The sequence below is a fragment of the Bombina bombina genome, chromosome 1, assembly GCF_027579735.1.
Source record: "Bombina bombina isolate aBomBom1 chromosome 1, aBomBom1.pri, whole genome shotgun sequence".
In the NCBI taxonomy this organism is placed as follows: domain Eukaryota; kingdom Metazoa; phylum Chordata; class Amphibia; order Anura; family Bombinatoridae; genus Bombina; species Bombina bombina.
In genome coordinates this window covers 567,220,878-567,236,427 of record NC_069499.1, presented here as the reverse complement: position 1 = coordinate 567,236,427, position 15,550 = coordinate 567,220,878, and the positions used below count along the sequence as shown (strand labels likewise).

General features: G+C 37.1%; 1 protein-coding gene across 1 annotated transcript in view; it reads right to left on the bottom strand.

Moving 5' to 3' along the window:
* Positions 1-15,550, bottom strand: part of MAP2 (microtubule associated protein 2) — a 237,659-nt gene that overhangs the window by 33,620 nt on the left and 188,489 nt on the right. Inside the window, exons 8-10 of the mRNA XM_053698776.1 lie at positions 14,201-14,398; positions 13,878-14,012; positions 11,226-11,281 (exon numbers count right to left, since the gene is read on the bottom strand). Coding sequence (XP_053554751.1) covers positions 11,226-11,281; positions 13,878-14,012; positions 14,201-14,398 — 389 coding nt within the window. The remainder of the gene's footprint in view (positions 1-11,225; positions 11,282-13,877; positions 14,013-14,200; positions 14,399-15,550) is intronic.

The following is a 15,550-nucleotide window of genomic DNA, read 5'->3' as shown; positions in this document are numbered from 1 at the left end:
CTAGTTCATGTGGGCCATATAGATAACATTGTGCTCTCTACCATGGAGTTGTGTATGACACTGCATTAATTGGCTAAAATGCAAGTCAATAGATAATAAATAAATAGCCATGTGATCAGTGGGCTGTCAAAAGAGGCTTAGATACAAGGTAATCACAGAGGTAAAAGTATATTAATATAACCATGTTGGCTGTGCAAAACTGGGGAATGGGCAATAAAGGGATTATCTATCAGCTAGATTATGAGTTTTGAGCGATATAGGGAAATTAACGAACGCAAGAAAAGTTGTGTTATTTAATCCCCTATAGCGCTGCCATTACAAGTTTTTCAAAACCCGGCTTGTGCGGGTGATATGATGCTTTTAAGCTCCATACCGCACCAAAAACAAGCGCTGTTTTGACGTGCTCATGCACACTTTCCCCATAGACATCAATGGGGAGAGCGGGTCAGAAAAAAAACACCTGCGATTGCGGAATGAAAAGCTCCGTAACGCAGCCCCATTGATGTCTATGGGGAAAAAGGAAATAACGTTTAAACCTAACACCCTATCATAAACCCTATGTCTAAACACCCCTAATCTGCCACCCCCGACATCGCCGCCATCTAAATAATGTTATTAACCCCTAATCTGCTGCTCCCAATATCACCGCCACTATACTAAAGTTATTAACCCCTATTCCGCCACACCCCAACATGGCCGCCACTATATTAAAGTTATTAACCCCTATTCCGCCGCACCCCAACATTGCCGCCACTTTATTAAAGTTATTAAACCCTATTCCGCCGCTCCTTGACATCGCCGCCACTAAATAAAGTTATTAACCCCTAAACCTCTGGCCTCCCACATCACTACCACTAAATAAAACTATTAACCCCTAAACCACCAGCCCCCCCCACATCACAACAACCTAAATTAAATTATTAACCCCTACACCTACCCCTAAACCTAACCCTAACACCCCCTAACTTTAACATAATTAAAATAGATCTAAATTAAATTTACAATTATTAACTAAATAATACCTATTTAAAACTAAATACATACTTACCTGTGAAATAAAACCTAAGCTACCTACAATATAACTAATAGTTATATTGTAGCGAGCTTAGGTTTTATTTTTATTTCACATGTAAGTTTGTATTTATTTTAACTAGGTAGACTAGTTAGTAAATAGTTATTATCTATTTACTAACTACCTAGTTAAAATAAATACAAACTTACCTGTGAAATAAAACCTAAGCTGTTTTACACTAAAAACTAACATTACAAAAAATAAAAAAACACTAAAATCACAAAAAATAAAAAACCTACCATTACAAAAACATTTTTTTATCCAAATAAATAAAAATTATTCCTATTCTAATGACCTTTAAAAAAATAAATAAAATAAAAGGACATTTTGTAGGGCATTGCCCTAAGTTAAACAGCTTTTGCTAAAAAAACAAACACCCCCTAAAAAAGTACATTACACCACAAAATAAAAAAAAACCTAATCTAGAATAAACTACCAATGGCCCTTTTGTAGGGCATTGCCCTAAAAATATCAGCTCTTTTTGTGAAAAAAAAAAAAATACAAATACCCATTACAACCCCCCCCAAACCCACAAAATAAAAAAAACTATCTAAAAAAACCTAAGCTACCCATTGCCCTGAAAAGGGCATTTGTATGGGCATTGCCCTTAAAATGGCATTTAGCTCTTATGGTGCCCAAACCCTAATCTAAAAAAAAATCCACCCAAAAAACCCTTTAAAAAACCTAATACTTACCCCCGAGGATCCACTTACAGTTTTTGAATAATCTTCATCCCGGCGGAGAAGTCCTCATCCAGGCGGCCTCTTCAATCTTCATCCCGGGGGCGAAGTCCTCATCCAAGCGGGCGAGACGTCTTCATCCAGGCGGCCTCTTCAATCTTCATCCAGGCGGCATCTTCTATCTTGATCCCGGTGACGCGGGTCCATCATGAAGACATCCGGCGCGGAGCATCCTCTTCATACAGTCGCCATCCGTACAATGATTCATCAATGCAAGGTACGCGATTCAAGATGGCGTCCCTTGCATTCCTATTGGCTGAAAGATTTGAATCAGCCAATAGGAATTAGAGCTGCTAAAATCCTATTGGCTGTTCAAATCAGCCAATAGGATTTAAGCAGCTCTCATTCTATTAGATGATGAATCAGCCAATAGAATGAGAGCTGCTTAAATCATATTGGCTGATTTGAACAGCCAATAGGATTTAAGCAGCTCTCATTCTATTGGCTGATTCATCGTCCAATAGAATTAGAGCTGCTTAAATCCTATTGGCTGATTTAAACAGCTAATAGGATTTTAGCAGCTCTAATTCCTATTGGCTGATTTAAATCTTTCAGCCAATAGGAATGCAAGGGACGCCATCTTGAATCGCTTACCTTGCATTGATGATTCAGTGTACAGCGGCGACCGTATAAAGAGGATGCTCTGCGCCGGATGTCTTCGGAATAGACCCGCTCTGCGCCGCCGGGATCATGATAGAAGATGCTGCCTGGATGAAGATTGAAGAGGCCGCTTGGATGAGGACTTCGCCGCTGGGATGTAGATTAAAGAGGCCGCCTAGATGAAGACTTCTCACCGCCTGGATGAGGACTTCTCCGCCGGGATGAAGATTGTTCAAGCCGGACTTAAAAAACTGTAAGTGGATTGTTGGGGGTTAGTGTTGGTTTTTTTAAGGTTTTTTTGGGTGTGTTTTTTTTAGATTAGGGTTTGGGCATTAAAAAAGCTAAATGCCCTTTTCAGGGCAATGGGTAGCTTAGGTTTTTTTAGATTTAGGTTTTTTATTTTGGGGGGATGGTTGCATGGTGGGTTTTACTGTTGGGGTCTTTGTATTTTTTTTTACAGGTAAAAGAGATAATATCTTTGGGGCAATTCCCCACAAAAGGCCCTTTCAAGGGCCATTGGTAGTTTATTGTAGGCTAGGGTTTGCAAGCACCCACACATAACCCATCACTTGTAATATGAGCAGTGATAGTGCATTTTGCATTATCTATTGAAGGAATAAGATTCCCTGGTAAATCTTTTTTCCATTTACTTGTAATGCACTATTCTTAGTGCAGGGTCACGATGTGGATAGCATAACCTGCAAAATCAACTACACTCTACTTTTAATCTTGGCTTATTCGACTCCAGACTCAATCTCAACCCTTGCCCATTATTCTACATAATCCCACTCTTCTGTAAACTCAACTGTGACAGTAAGGCCTCCCAATGCAATTATGATTATTCAACCTCTTATACAAATAAATGCATAAACAGAAGAGGATACCAAAATAGCACCATAACTATGGCAAGGAACAAGCAAGTTGGTAAAGGCTAAAGATAGACCAAAATTGAATAAGGATTAAGGTAGGGGAATTACTTTTAGCTTTTTTTTTTTTTTTTAAATAAATAAATAAAAATAACATATATATATATATATATATATATATATATATACAGGGAGTGCAGAATTATTAGGCAAGTTGTATTTTTGAGGATTAATTTTATTATTGAACAACAACCATGTTCTCAATGAACCCAAAAAACTCATTAATATCAAAGCTGAATAGTTTTGGAAGTAGTTTTTAGTTTGTTTTTAGTTATAGCTATTTTAGGGGGATATCTGTGTGTGCAGGTGACTATTACTGTGCATAATTATTAGGCAACTTAACAAAAAACAAATATATACCCATTTCAATTATTTATTTTTACCAGTGAAACCAATATAACATCTCAACATTCACAAATATACATTTCTGACATTCAAAAACAAAACAAAAACAAATCAGTGACCAATATAGCCACCTTTCTTTGCAAGGACACTCAAAAGCCTGCCATCCATGGATTCTGTCAGTGTTTTGATCTGTTCACCATCAACATTGCGTGCAGCAGCAACCACAGCCTCCCAGACACTGTTCAGAGAGGTGTACTGTTTTCCCTCCTTGTAAATCTCACATTTGATGATGGACCACAGGTTCTCAATGGGGTTCAGATCAGGTGAACAAGGAGGCCATGTCATTAGATTTTCTTCTTTTATACCCTTTCTTGCCAGCCATGCTGTGGAGTACTTGGACGCGTGTGATGGAGCATTGTCCTGCATGAAAATCATGTTTTTCTTGAAGGATGCAGACTTCTTCCTGTACCACTGCTTGAAGAAGATGTCTTCCAGAAACTGGCAGTAGGACTGGGAGTTGAGCTTGACTCCATCCTCAACCCGAAAAGGCCCCACAAGCTCATCTTTGATGATACCAGCCCAAACCAGTATTCCACCTCCACCTTGCTGGCGTCTGAGTTGGACTGGAGCTCTCTGCCCTTTACCAATCCAGCCACGGGCCCATCCATCTGGCCCATCAAGACTCACTCTCATTTCATCAGTCCATAAAACCTTAGAAAAATCAGTCTTGAGATATTTCTTGGCCCAGTCTTGACGTTTCAGCTTGTGTGTCTTGTTCAGTGGTGGTCGTCTTTCAGCCTTTCTTACCTTGGCCATGTCTCTGAGTATTGCACACCTTGTGCTTTTGGGCACTCCAGTGATGTTGCAGCTCTGAAATATGGCCAAACTGGTGGCAAGTGGCATCTTGGCAGCTGCACGCTTGACTTTTCTCAGTTCATGGGCAGTTATTTTGCGCCTTGGTTTTTCAACACGCTTCTTGCGACCCTGTTGACTATTTTGAATGAAACGCTTGATTGTTCGATGATCACGCTTCAGAAGCTTTGCAATTTTAAGAGTGCTGCATCCCTCTGCAAGATATCTCACTATTTTTGACTTTTCTGAGCCTGTCAAGTCCTTCTTTTGACCCATTTTGCCAAAGGAAAGGAAGTTGCCTAATAATTATGCACACCTGATATAGGGTGTTGATGTCATTAGACCACACCCCTTCTCATTACAGAGATGCACATTACCTAATATGCTTAATTGGTAGTAGGCTTTCAAGCCTATACAGCTTGGAGTAAGACAACATGCATAAAGAGGATGATGTGGTCAAAATACTCATTTGCCTAATAATTCTGCACACAGTGTATATATATACTAATTTATTTTATTTTTACTCTTGAGGACAGAGCAAAATGTAGGAAATTTAGATGTTGAATAGTAAAGATGGTTTTGCAAGGTTGCAATGGGGAATTGTGTAGGGGGATAAGTGGTTGCCCACAGGTCCAGTGTAGGCTATTGTGGCTGGGACAGGATGGTTGATCTGGATTTTAAGTCCAATTATGGGTCTGTTAAGGTTTATTGCAGTGAGGGGTTTTGGGTTTGAATTAATTGTGGTAGTTGATTGTATGTAGGGTTTATTGTGGTGCATGGGAGTGTCATAATTAACGACTTTTCTGCTGAGCTATTTAACAACTCTGTGCTGAAGCCAGACATGTCTTATTACACTGACTGCATTTAAGTAATTTCAGTGCTTTTTGTGTAGTACAAAATGTAATACCTAACAAGAAGTTTTGTTTGGGGCGGCAACAACTAATCAGCAAGATTGATCATAAACATAGTTGTCATCTAATTTCATTAATTCTGTGGTCTGTGATTAGTTGGTCAGTTGCATTGAGTAAAGCTGCTGGTGCCGTACAACTGACCAACTAATCACAGACCACCTAATCGATAATGAGATTTCTTGACAACTATTTTTATGATCAATCTTACCAATTAGTTGTTGCAGTTTACTTTGCAGCAAAGCTCAACATATAAAAAGCAAAATATACACTTTTGTATCCTTTTCTGTGGTGTAAACACAGAGCAAGAAGCTGGTAATTATTATTTCCTAAACATTTCAAACATAAACTTTAGCATAAGCTCATCTAAATGAAAATGGCTTCTTTAGAGTTGTTGACCAACACTATGAGGTATTTGCATAAATAAAAAAAGAGAAACGCTCAACCTGGGAACGAACAACAGCATAATAGCTTGTTCTATGGCCAGTTACCACCCAAGAAGCAGCCTCTTTTTGCTCAACATGTGCCTTTCACAGAGAAGAACTTTCCTGTAGCATATCAATTTGATCCTGACTTAACAGTGCAGTCCAGACCCGAAAAATAAGGCAATCCTTCTCTGAACGAGAAAAACCCTCTCTGGGGATTTGCGGTTTCTCTCGTTCAGAGAGGGATTGTCTGGTATTGCACCTCTCTCTTTTTATTTATGCAAATTATGACTCTTAGGGAAGAGCACCTGCACCTCACTGACAAGGCCTACACTAGGCCGAAACGTACATCTGGGGTTTTGCCGTTTCTCTCATTCATAGAGGGATTGCCTGGTATTTCGGGGCTGGACTGTACTGTTAAAATAGGATCAGACTGATATGCTACAGGAAAGTTCTTCTCTGTGAAAGGCACATGTTTAGCAAAAAGAGGCTGCTTCTTGGGTGGTAACCAGCCATAGAACAAGCTATTATGCTAGGTTGAGAGTTTCTCTCTTTTTATTTAGCTATGAGGAATTTGTCATTGTCATGACAGTCACCTAGCAGCTGCATAACTCATTTGAAAGGGGATGGTTGCTGCTTTCAAAAAAGGGATCTCATTCCTCTCTATGCACTGCAGCAGATAATACAGGAGATACCCCACACCAATTATTTTTCCATTCCATATTTTTCATATGCCTAAAACTCTATAGCCACTTGAGCATGTAATAAATACCCTTATTTTAGTGGTGCTATTCTCTCTTTTAGAAACAGAGCAAACTACAGGTCACCTGTAGAAAAGTGATTGAAATACCTATGACACATATAGGCCCTGAGGCACACAAGATGCCTTATCTGAAATAAGTTATTCCCTTCTCTCATATAATGAGTGCTGTATTTGTGTTGTATATCATTAGGGGTCCCAATACAGTATGAAACCCCTCATTGGAAAGAAGGGTTTCCCCATTTTCAAAATGGGGTCTCGTGTTTTCCTGAGTAGATTATGGGGGCTAAAAAGGTGCACTACCCCTTAGCAAGCCCATTTGTGGCAGGTGATCACGATTATCGATTAGAGATCAACTGAAAATTAGAAGGGTTTGAACCCCCTCATTTGAAAGAAGTAAATCATTAAAATGTGGGGTCTCATTGCCCTCTATTTAAATTACAGAGGGATTAGGGGCTAAATATGCACTAGCTCTACCTCAGTCGTGGCTCATTTATGGTTGATCTGTCCATACAAAATTCTATTCTGCTTTGTAGTTGGTGCAATGATTTTGCACCAAGAGAAGACAGGTATAATTAAAAAAGGGTCTTAGTTGGCATAGCAACAGATTACAATAAATTTTGAGCAGATAGTGATGTCACCACAAAAAGCTTTTTAGGCTGCCCATTTAAAAGAGAAAATAAATTAAATGGAACTTGTCAATCTGAGAGTTTTGTAAATATTTTTCACTAATATTTTGTTTTGCCTTCTGTTTAAACGTTCTCACGAGCCATACCTTATACAAATATTTTCTCTTGTTTGAATCTGCTCTTCTTGTAGCAGCTATTTAATCTACCTATAGAGTATTTTGTAAAGGTGTCATGTTGCTTTTTTTGCAACAAAACTTCTGATATAAACTTTTAATCATCAGTCAAATCAGCTTCTGCAATTACTCTCCTTGGTCTCCATGAAATAAATACATTGATTCTATCTTGACAGATCAGAAAGTCCTCTGACTTTCCATCATCTATGCTTTTTCAAATTATTTATGCTTCTTTAGAAGTCACTTAATAACCTTGATCCATCCTATTTTGCCTTGCTAATTTCGCCATCCCTTACTTTATACTGCAGAAAATCAGAATCTTCACACATTTCACTCCACCCAGAAAACATGTCAGTCCATAATTGTGATATAGCATAGAACCTCATTACCCAATCTAGATTTTTACTTGCTTGACTCTATGTATCCTTTATGATTGCCACCCTACATCTAATCTTCCAGATTAATCAATAGAATCCATTACCCAGTCCATGGTATATCCACAATGCTGACATATTTTATTATAAATACTCTGCTTTTATTATTTATTTTGTTTAACAAATGGAAATATGATAAACCTATTTACAAAAATCCCTATTCACCCTTAAACCCTTATTCACATAGTCTCCACTACCTTACATCTCTGCATAGATTGAATGTGTCTTTGAGACACCGGAACAAGTGGATAAGATCTATTTTTTAACCTGAGCGGATGCTCCTTCTATCAACCAAAAAGCTGATATGCCTAGGACTTGTGCTCAAATATACATAGGTCTTTGAGAGATATTTTCTTGACAAAGATGAGCTCTGGTCATGAACGAAGGCAATATTATAGTGAAAGGAAGACTAATATTTATTTTTTTACAGGTTTTGAGAATTGATACTTATTATTGATATGTTTCAGGTCACCCTACTTCATAAAAGGATTCAATGAATAATCATTCTAAAACAAATACAAAATACTGTAGAAAAAAAATATTTCAGTAGTGATAAAAATGATCTATATAGAAAATGACTATGTGCTTGTATATCCTTGTATATATTTGGCAGTATATAGAAGCATGTACAATTAAAAGAATGATTGGGAGACATAGTTGTAGGTAAGTATTAAAATATAATTTAGGAAATAGATTAGAGTGATAGCAAGTGGTTAGTTTCTATACACTATTATATATTATTACATGTATATTTTTGATATTTATTATTTTCTTAAAATATAAAACAAACAGTATGTAATATAATTATTTACTCACAAAACCATTGTGAGTTGTTTTGAAAGGCAGCCAAGGAGGGCAAAAACTTCCTTAAAATCCATTAGTTTTCTTCTATGCACCCATATGATGGTCTCTCTTGAATTATATTAGCCTCTGGATGTAGCTATTACTTTAACGTAGGTGAGGCCTCTTTATTTTTTTCCCAGAGGTATGGGATGATGAACCTAGTACACTTCAACAAAATCTACACTAATGTTATAGGCTTTGCAGCTGGATAGGTTTCCTAATAAGCATCAATGTCCAGAGCACTTTACGTCCATCAGTATCGGTTAACTTGAGAACTACATTCAAAAATGTTGAGAAGCTTTTTAATATTGTAGCATGAATTTTAAATGTGAAGCATGTTCTCCCTGTCTCCTCATGCCGTCAACCAGGTCTCTGGTGCTGTGATATGTGAAGTAGAATCTGAGAAGTGAGATCATCTTATTTTAATAATTGCGTTTTATTATGACAGATAAAAAGGATGACTAGATATAAGAGTGTACAGAGCATTAATCAGCTAAGGGTAGTATATCCCTAATCTTTGTTTCCCAAAACCTCATTAAGACTTATTTTTGCTGTGAAGAAGAGTGATTTATTAACTGGTACATTTGTGAATGTTTGTAATCTGTTTTACGAATTCAAAGTTATACAGTGAAGAAATGCAAATACTGTTCCAATATTTGACACATTTTAAAGGGACATTCTAATCAAAATATAAATGCACATAGATGAATTACATCTTTGAATAGAAACATGCTTGCAATATACATGTATTGGCAAAAATGCTTCTAGTAAAAGGTATCACTGTTTTAGGGGCCGATTTATTAAGTGTCGGACGGACAGGATCCCCTGTAGCGATCATGTCCGCCCGACATCGCTGAATGCTGACAGCATACGCTGTCGGCATTTAACATTGCACAAGCATTTCTGGTGAACTGCTTGTGCAATGCCCCCTGCAGATTCACGGCCAATCGGCCACTAGCAGGAGGTGTCATTCAACCCGATCGTATACGATCGGGTGGATTGCAGACTGCAGCCTCAGAGGAGTTCTTAAAGTGATGGTAAAGGGTAAAGTTACCGTAAGGCCAATAGAGTATAGCATAAAGTGTGTAAAATAAACATAAGTTTAATTAATCAATTCTTATATTTTTCAATATTAATCAAGTTGTCACCTTTCTAAATCAATTCCCGAATGTCCACAAATTCAACCCATTTTTTGTTTTGTTTTTTATCAGTGGGTCATGTTTTTGTTGAATCCAATTGAAATGTCGTCCGTTAGACGGCCATCACTCCACGTCATCCGCCCCTTTAGTTGCAAGTGCATGCGCTATTAAAATTTTCTGAAGATGAGAAACCAAGCGCGCTCCCGTTTTGCGCATGCGTGCTACTTACATGTCAGAATCCCATTCTACGTCTTTGGATGACGGCTTCTATACGGAGAACCGCATCACTTTACATCTGAGAAAGTTAAATAGAAATACTGCAGTAGTGCATTTGGAAAGAATGATCGCCAATTAGCGCATGCGCACTGGTTCGCAGCATTGGCATTTGGCGCATGCGCAGTTATAAACTGCAACGTGACCTCGCATTTGAGAGACACAGAGAGCGGGTGAGACCGCTGAAGGAAATCACAAAGATAAGAAGACGGAAGTAGGGCATGGGAGGAGTTGTGAGCTAAGCGGTAGGGATTTTAAAATATAATTCTTAATGCAAAATATCGAAGTAATAGAAAAAAAAAATTAGCGACTAGATTAGGGTCATATGGTCAAATGCTAGGTTGTCTTGAATAATGACAAACTTTACTTTCACTTTAACTCCTGTTTCCGGCACGGAAACAGCTGCAATGGGGCCGATTCAGGCAATGATAAATCGGCCCCTTAGTGTTAACATTTTTCTCTGCAGTTGAAGCATTGCTAGATATTGTCACTGCACCTGCATATGAAATACTGCAGCTGCTCAGAACGCCAGTGGAGCTTGTATTATATCAGCAATTAAGAAATTCAGTCATTACCAGATAATACAAGCACCTTTGGCTCTCTGAGCAAGTGCTGTGTTAAAATGCTGGTGCACGGTGCATACTTAAATACACTTTTGAAACAGCTATAACTTTTATTAGAAGCATTTTTGCTAATACTTGTGTATTACAAAAATGCTTCTATTCAAAACAGAAAAGTATCCATATAGATTCCAATTCTGGCTGGAATGTCCCTTTAATTATTTTTTATATTATTTTACTGCTTTACAAACAACTGTCTAGTTTCCATTGCTGCTGTAAACTGTGCAAATAGGTGGTAACAAATATCTTTATTAAAGTATAATGAGATGCTTTATGTTACCAGTAGTTTACACAGTTTACAACCGCAATTGAAACTAGGCTTACGTTTATTTACTTTTTATAATCTGACATCTGCACTGATGCCCCAGCTGTTGCAGAAAACATACACAACACCATTATCCTTCTTATATTGTTTAAAGCAGTTTACACTCTCAGAAAATGACAGGATGCTGTTTTAGAATGAAATTTGGAGGAGGCCATACTTACAGTGACTCTCTCCCTTGATTGCCGGAGGGCACTAGGTGTCTGTTGTGATTCACCCCCTGCAGCCATCAGCCAAAAGATAAAGAAAAAAGAAAACTTAATGGTTAAATACAACCCTATATGCAACTCTAAAAACTGGAAAAAGGGCTCAAATGCAGGGTGTTTATTACCAGTTCAGGACTGCCTGTTGCAACCTTTTTTTTTCTTTCTATTACCAACCTTCAATCTAATTCCAGAATCCATGATCCAAAATGGGTCCATGTATCTAGTAATTTATGTTTTAGAAAAGTAATTTCACACACTTATAATGATACAATCTATTGCTCTCAACAGTTTATGCAGTCAGGCGTAAGCTTAAAGGGACACTGTACTGAATATTTTTTCTATCATTCATATGAAAAAAATAGTATTTAAACATGGTAATTTTTTTTTTTTTTCTCATAGTACAAATTCAACTTGTAACTAATACAGCAGTATCTGGTGTGTATTCCTGCTAAGGCTAATTAGCTGATAGGTATTTTTTTTCAAAAGTTCATTTGGTTGACCATCAGCACTTGGACACAATAGCTAATGAACCTTAGCAAATTAACTTCAAATTAATTCAGAATCATATTTTTCCTCACTTTTTCAGGGAAAACAATTCACCATGTTTAAACAATGTTCTAACATTAAATGGAAAGAAACGTCTAAGTACACTCTCCCTTTAAACAGGAAAACTACCATTTATGCCTGTCTCCATACCATCATACGTAAACACCTTACTCTTAAATCCAACACAATAAGAATGAAGAACAGCAAATGTAGCACATGAAACATACAGTCTGATCAGCCTATATCTATGTATATTTTAAAATCATGAATTCTAGACACACTGACCCTAATGACCTTTGGTTGCTGCAGAAACTGCTCTAGGGCAACCAGCGATACAAACCATTTTCTCCTAGGAATGGTAAATGTATTCTCCTACAATGCATTTTACTAGTGGCTACTGTGCCACCTCATATTGTTAACAATGAAAATAAAAACTAAAGCCTGCTGGTTCAACCTTGTGTAAACCATATCAGCCTACAGCTATTCATCCTCATGATAAATAGATAGAGAAGGTACAATCTCCATACATCTTTAGCTATGTAATATATTTAAGTGTCATTTGTTTTCCAAAAAGTGAATTTTGATCTACTATCACCTGAGAGGATAACAATCCTATTTGAGAAAAGTATATTGATCATTTTTGTATCTGGTAGACCCTGCTTTACCTTATGTTATCACAATATTCCTACCAGAAGAATTAAAATAGAGACGTAATTTCCTTCGAAATTGTAACATTAACGGATGATAACCCCATATGAAACTGCACTAGATACACCTGGCTGTAGGCAGCCTACATGGCGATATTCCATGGAATTCTGTGATGTCACAACAAAGCTGCCTAGTAAGTTAAAAGGAATACAGAACACAGAACTTTGACATGTACACATGTAGCTGAGATTTTCTGCAAAATAAATAACCCTATTTATGTAGTAATCACCTATTGGTAGGGGACAATGCATTTTACAATGTACTCCAAGGTACACCATCTTCTGCATGCAAAGCAATAACTTGTGTAAGATCTGTCAAATATGTGTGTATGACCTTCCTTCCTCATTAATAGTTAATGTGCCTTGCAATCCAACCTGAATAGTTCAGATGTATGCTAGAAATGATATACAAATTTGTATGTCATTTTTCAAGATTAGGATGACACATGGGCAAATGTAAAGCACGCCTTCTTTTTTTTAACCTTAAGGGCATTCCCTATATTATACAATTCAGCAAGAGATAAAACTTCGTAAAGCTACCAAATGATCTGCACATTAAATTAACACTATTAATTCAATTATATATGTTCCAGTTCACAGGTTCCTTGACAGCACCAAAATACTCAAAACAGTTATAATGCACCAATAACAGGCATTCTGGATATTTCTTAAACATGCATCTATATTAGATAAATGGTTAACCAACTCCTAAGATATGTACCATAGAAGTAATTATGGAGAAAGTAGATAGTTTGCAGTATGTAATACCTTTAAGAGGAACCAGAAGATTTTATTTTTATTTTTGTAAGTCCTCTACAAAGGTTTTACCTTGACAGGTATGCATTGCTACTCCCCTTAAGTAACACAAAAAAAAAAAAAAGAAAGATAAAACTTGATGTGCTTAATGCATGAGACAGAAGCAAATCAATGGAAAATGTGTACCATGGGCTGCAATCGGTCATGATGCTTCCACCAGAACAGAGACATGGAAATACAAACTTCTAAGATAGCACTAAGTCACTATGCCATGATACAACCAATGCAATCTTATGGCTCTCGCAAGCGAATGTGATCATGAGGTCTGCAAAGAAATGAACAAGAATCCATAAATCAACAAACCAATAGCACAGAAAAAGAAATAAAAAGCAACACAATAAAAACAAACAAAAAAAAAAGAAGAGTTTACAGCTGTGGACATTTTGTTGTCATGAAGCCTGGAAATTCTCCAAAGAAAAATAAATAAGAAAAAAAAGAGAACTTTTGCAATGATGAGATTTGCAAGCAATGCAACATGGAAATTAAAGAAAAAGAGAATGTTTGCCAGCCACATCTGCAAAAAAACGGAACAATCAGTCACCTGCCGGCTTCCTCCTCACGCAAGTCAGATGAGCCGGTCTAGGCTGTTTGACGGCGGGTTTTAAAATTATTTTCCTGGAGGGAGAGTGAGGCTGAGCATCTGTTTTTTTAGACATTTCAGCTTTCTTAAGTACAGCTAGATATAAAAAGGAGGAAGAGAAAGAAAGGGAGAAAGAGAGAGAGAGAGTACAAGTCAGGGGGGATGAAACATAGGTGTAAAACACACACAGCATAGACATACAACATTGAAGTTAATCATCAAAATACATAAGAGTTTGTCATCTTGTTTGTTAAAATGAGATAAATGGTGAATTAATGATGGACCTTTTTTCCTTTTCACTTCATCTCTGGAGGTTGCACTTGGTTCCTTTCGGACTATTTTCCTCTCAGGGGTAGATGTTCGACCACGGCTAGTTTTGATATGTTTTTCCTTTCTATGTCTCTCCACGAGAGCTTTCTGCAATTCTCTGTCTGCTTTCTCTTCCTTGGGGATGATCTCAATTGCTTCAGTTCTCTCATCATCTATGGGTTAGAAACAATCAGCAGAGCACCAGAGGTGGCAGCAATACCAAGAGACATGCTTAATATACTAGGTGGATTCTGCAACCCCAGATATAGGAAAATCAAATAGTAAAAGAGTATAATTCAAGAAAATGGGCAATGTATTTCTAGAATTCAAAGGGATTTAACTTAAAGGGACAGTAAAGTAAAAAAAATCTTTCAAGATTTAAATAGGGCATGTAATTTTAAACAACTTTCCAATTTACTTTTATTACCAACTTTGCTTTGTTCCCTTGGTATTCTTAGTTGAAAGCTAAATGTAACCCCTCTGAGGAAGCGTTAGAGAAACGCCGCGTCAGGGGTCTCCTCAATTTTTAACTGGCCTCACTAGTGGTTAAAATTTAAAATAACAGCATGCGATAAACGTTTAATTTAAAAGGAAGTAGAAGTTGTTAAAGTTTGGTGCTTACGCTGACTACGGCTAATTGAACTACAGGGTGTATTGTTACTTAGCAGGCACGCTTTGTGCTTGTCAAACATAGTATATACAGGATACCTAATACAATATAATTCAGATTAGGCACTTAATATTGAGCAAACAGTCGGATACCTGATTTCATGTAGTGGAAATTGTTTACAGCCTTAGGTATCAGTCTTTCTCTGACTGAATCACAGGGTTAACTACTAATGCTTCTAAGAACCAGCTTTTCATTTAAAACCATAACATACCAGGCTATACATAGCTTTAGAAAAAATAATACAATCTGTATATGACCGTAATATAAGGAATCTTACATTTATATCATACAGAAGTAACATAATTATTAGCATTGTGCAGCCAGAGGTGTTCACATATACTGGCTCTTGGTATAAAATTTATTGTATACCCTGCAGGGTTCAGATCACTCCCTAGGCAGTATTCCACTAACATTATGTTATAAGATTAATAGATGCTATATCATAACTTATGATATTTTACAGAGGGGATAGCCTTTAAACAAGACCTCTCATCTCTAAAAAACTGTTTCAGTACCTATTTTCTACTGTTTGGTGATGCATAAAATAACCTAAAGCAGCAAGATTGTTATATCTATCCAGTGTAAGCTGCCACCTTAGTCAGTACTTACACTTTAAGCACCAACATATATTAGCAGTCTTAGATTGCCAAGTTCA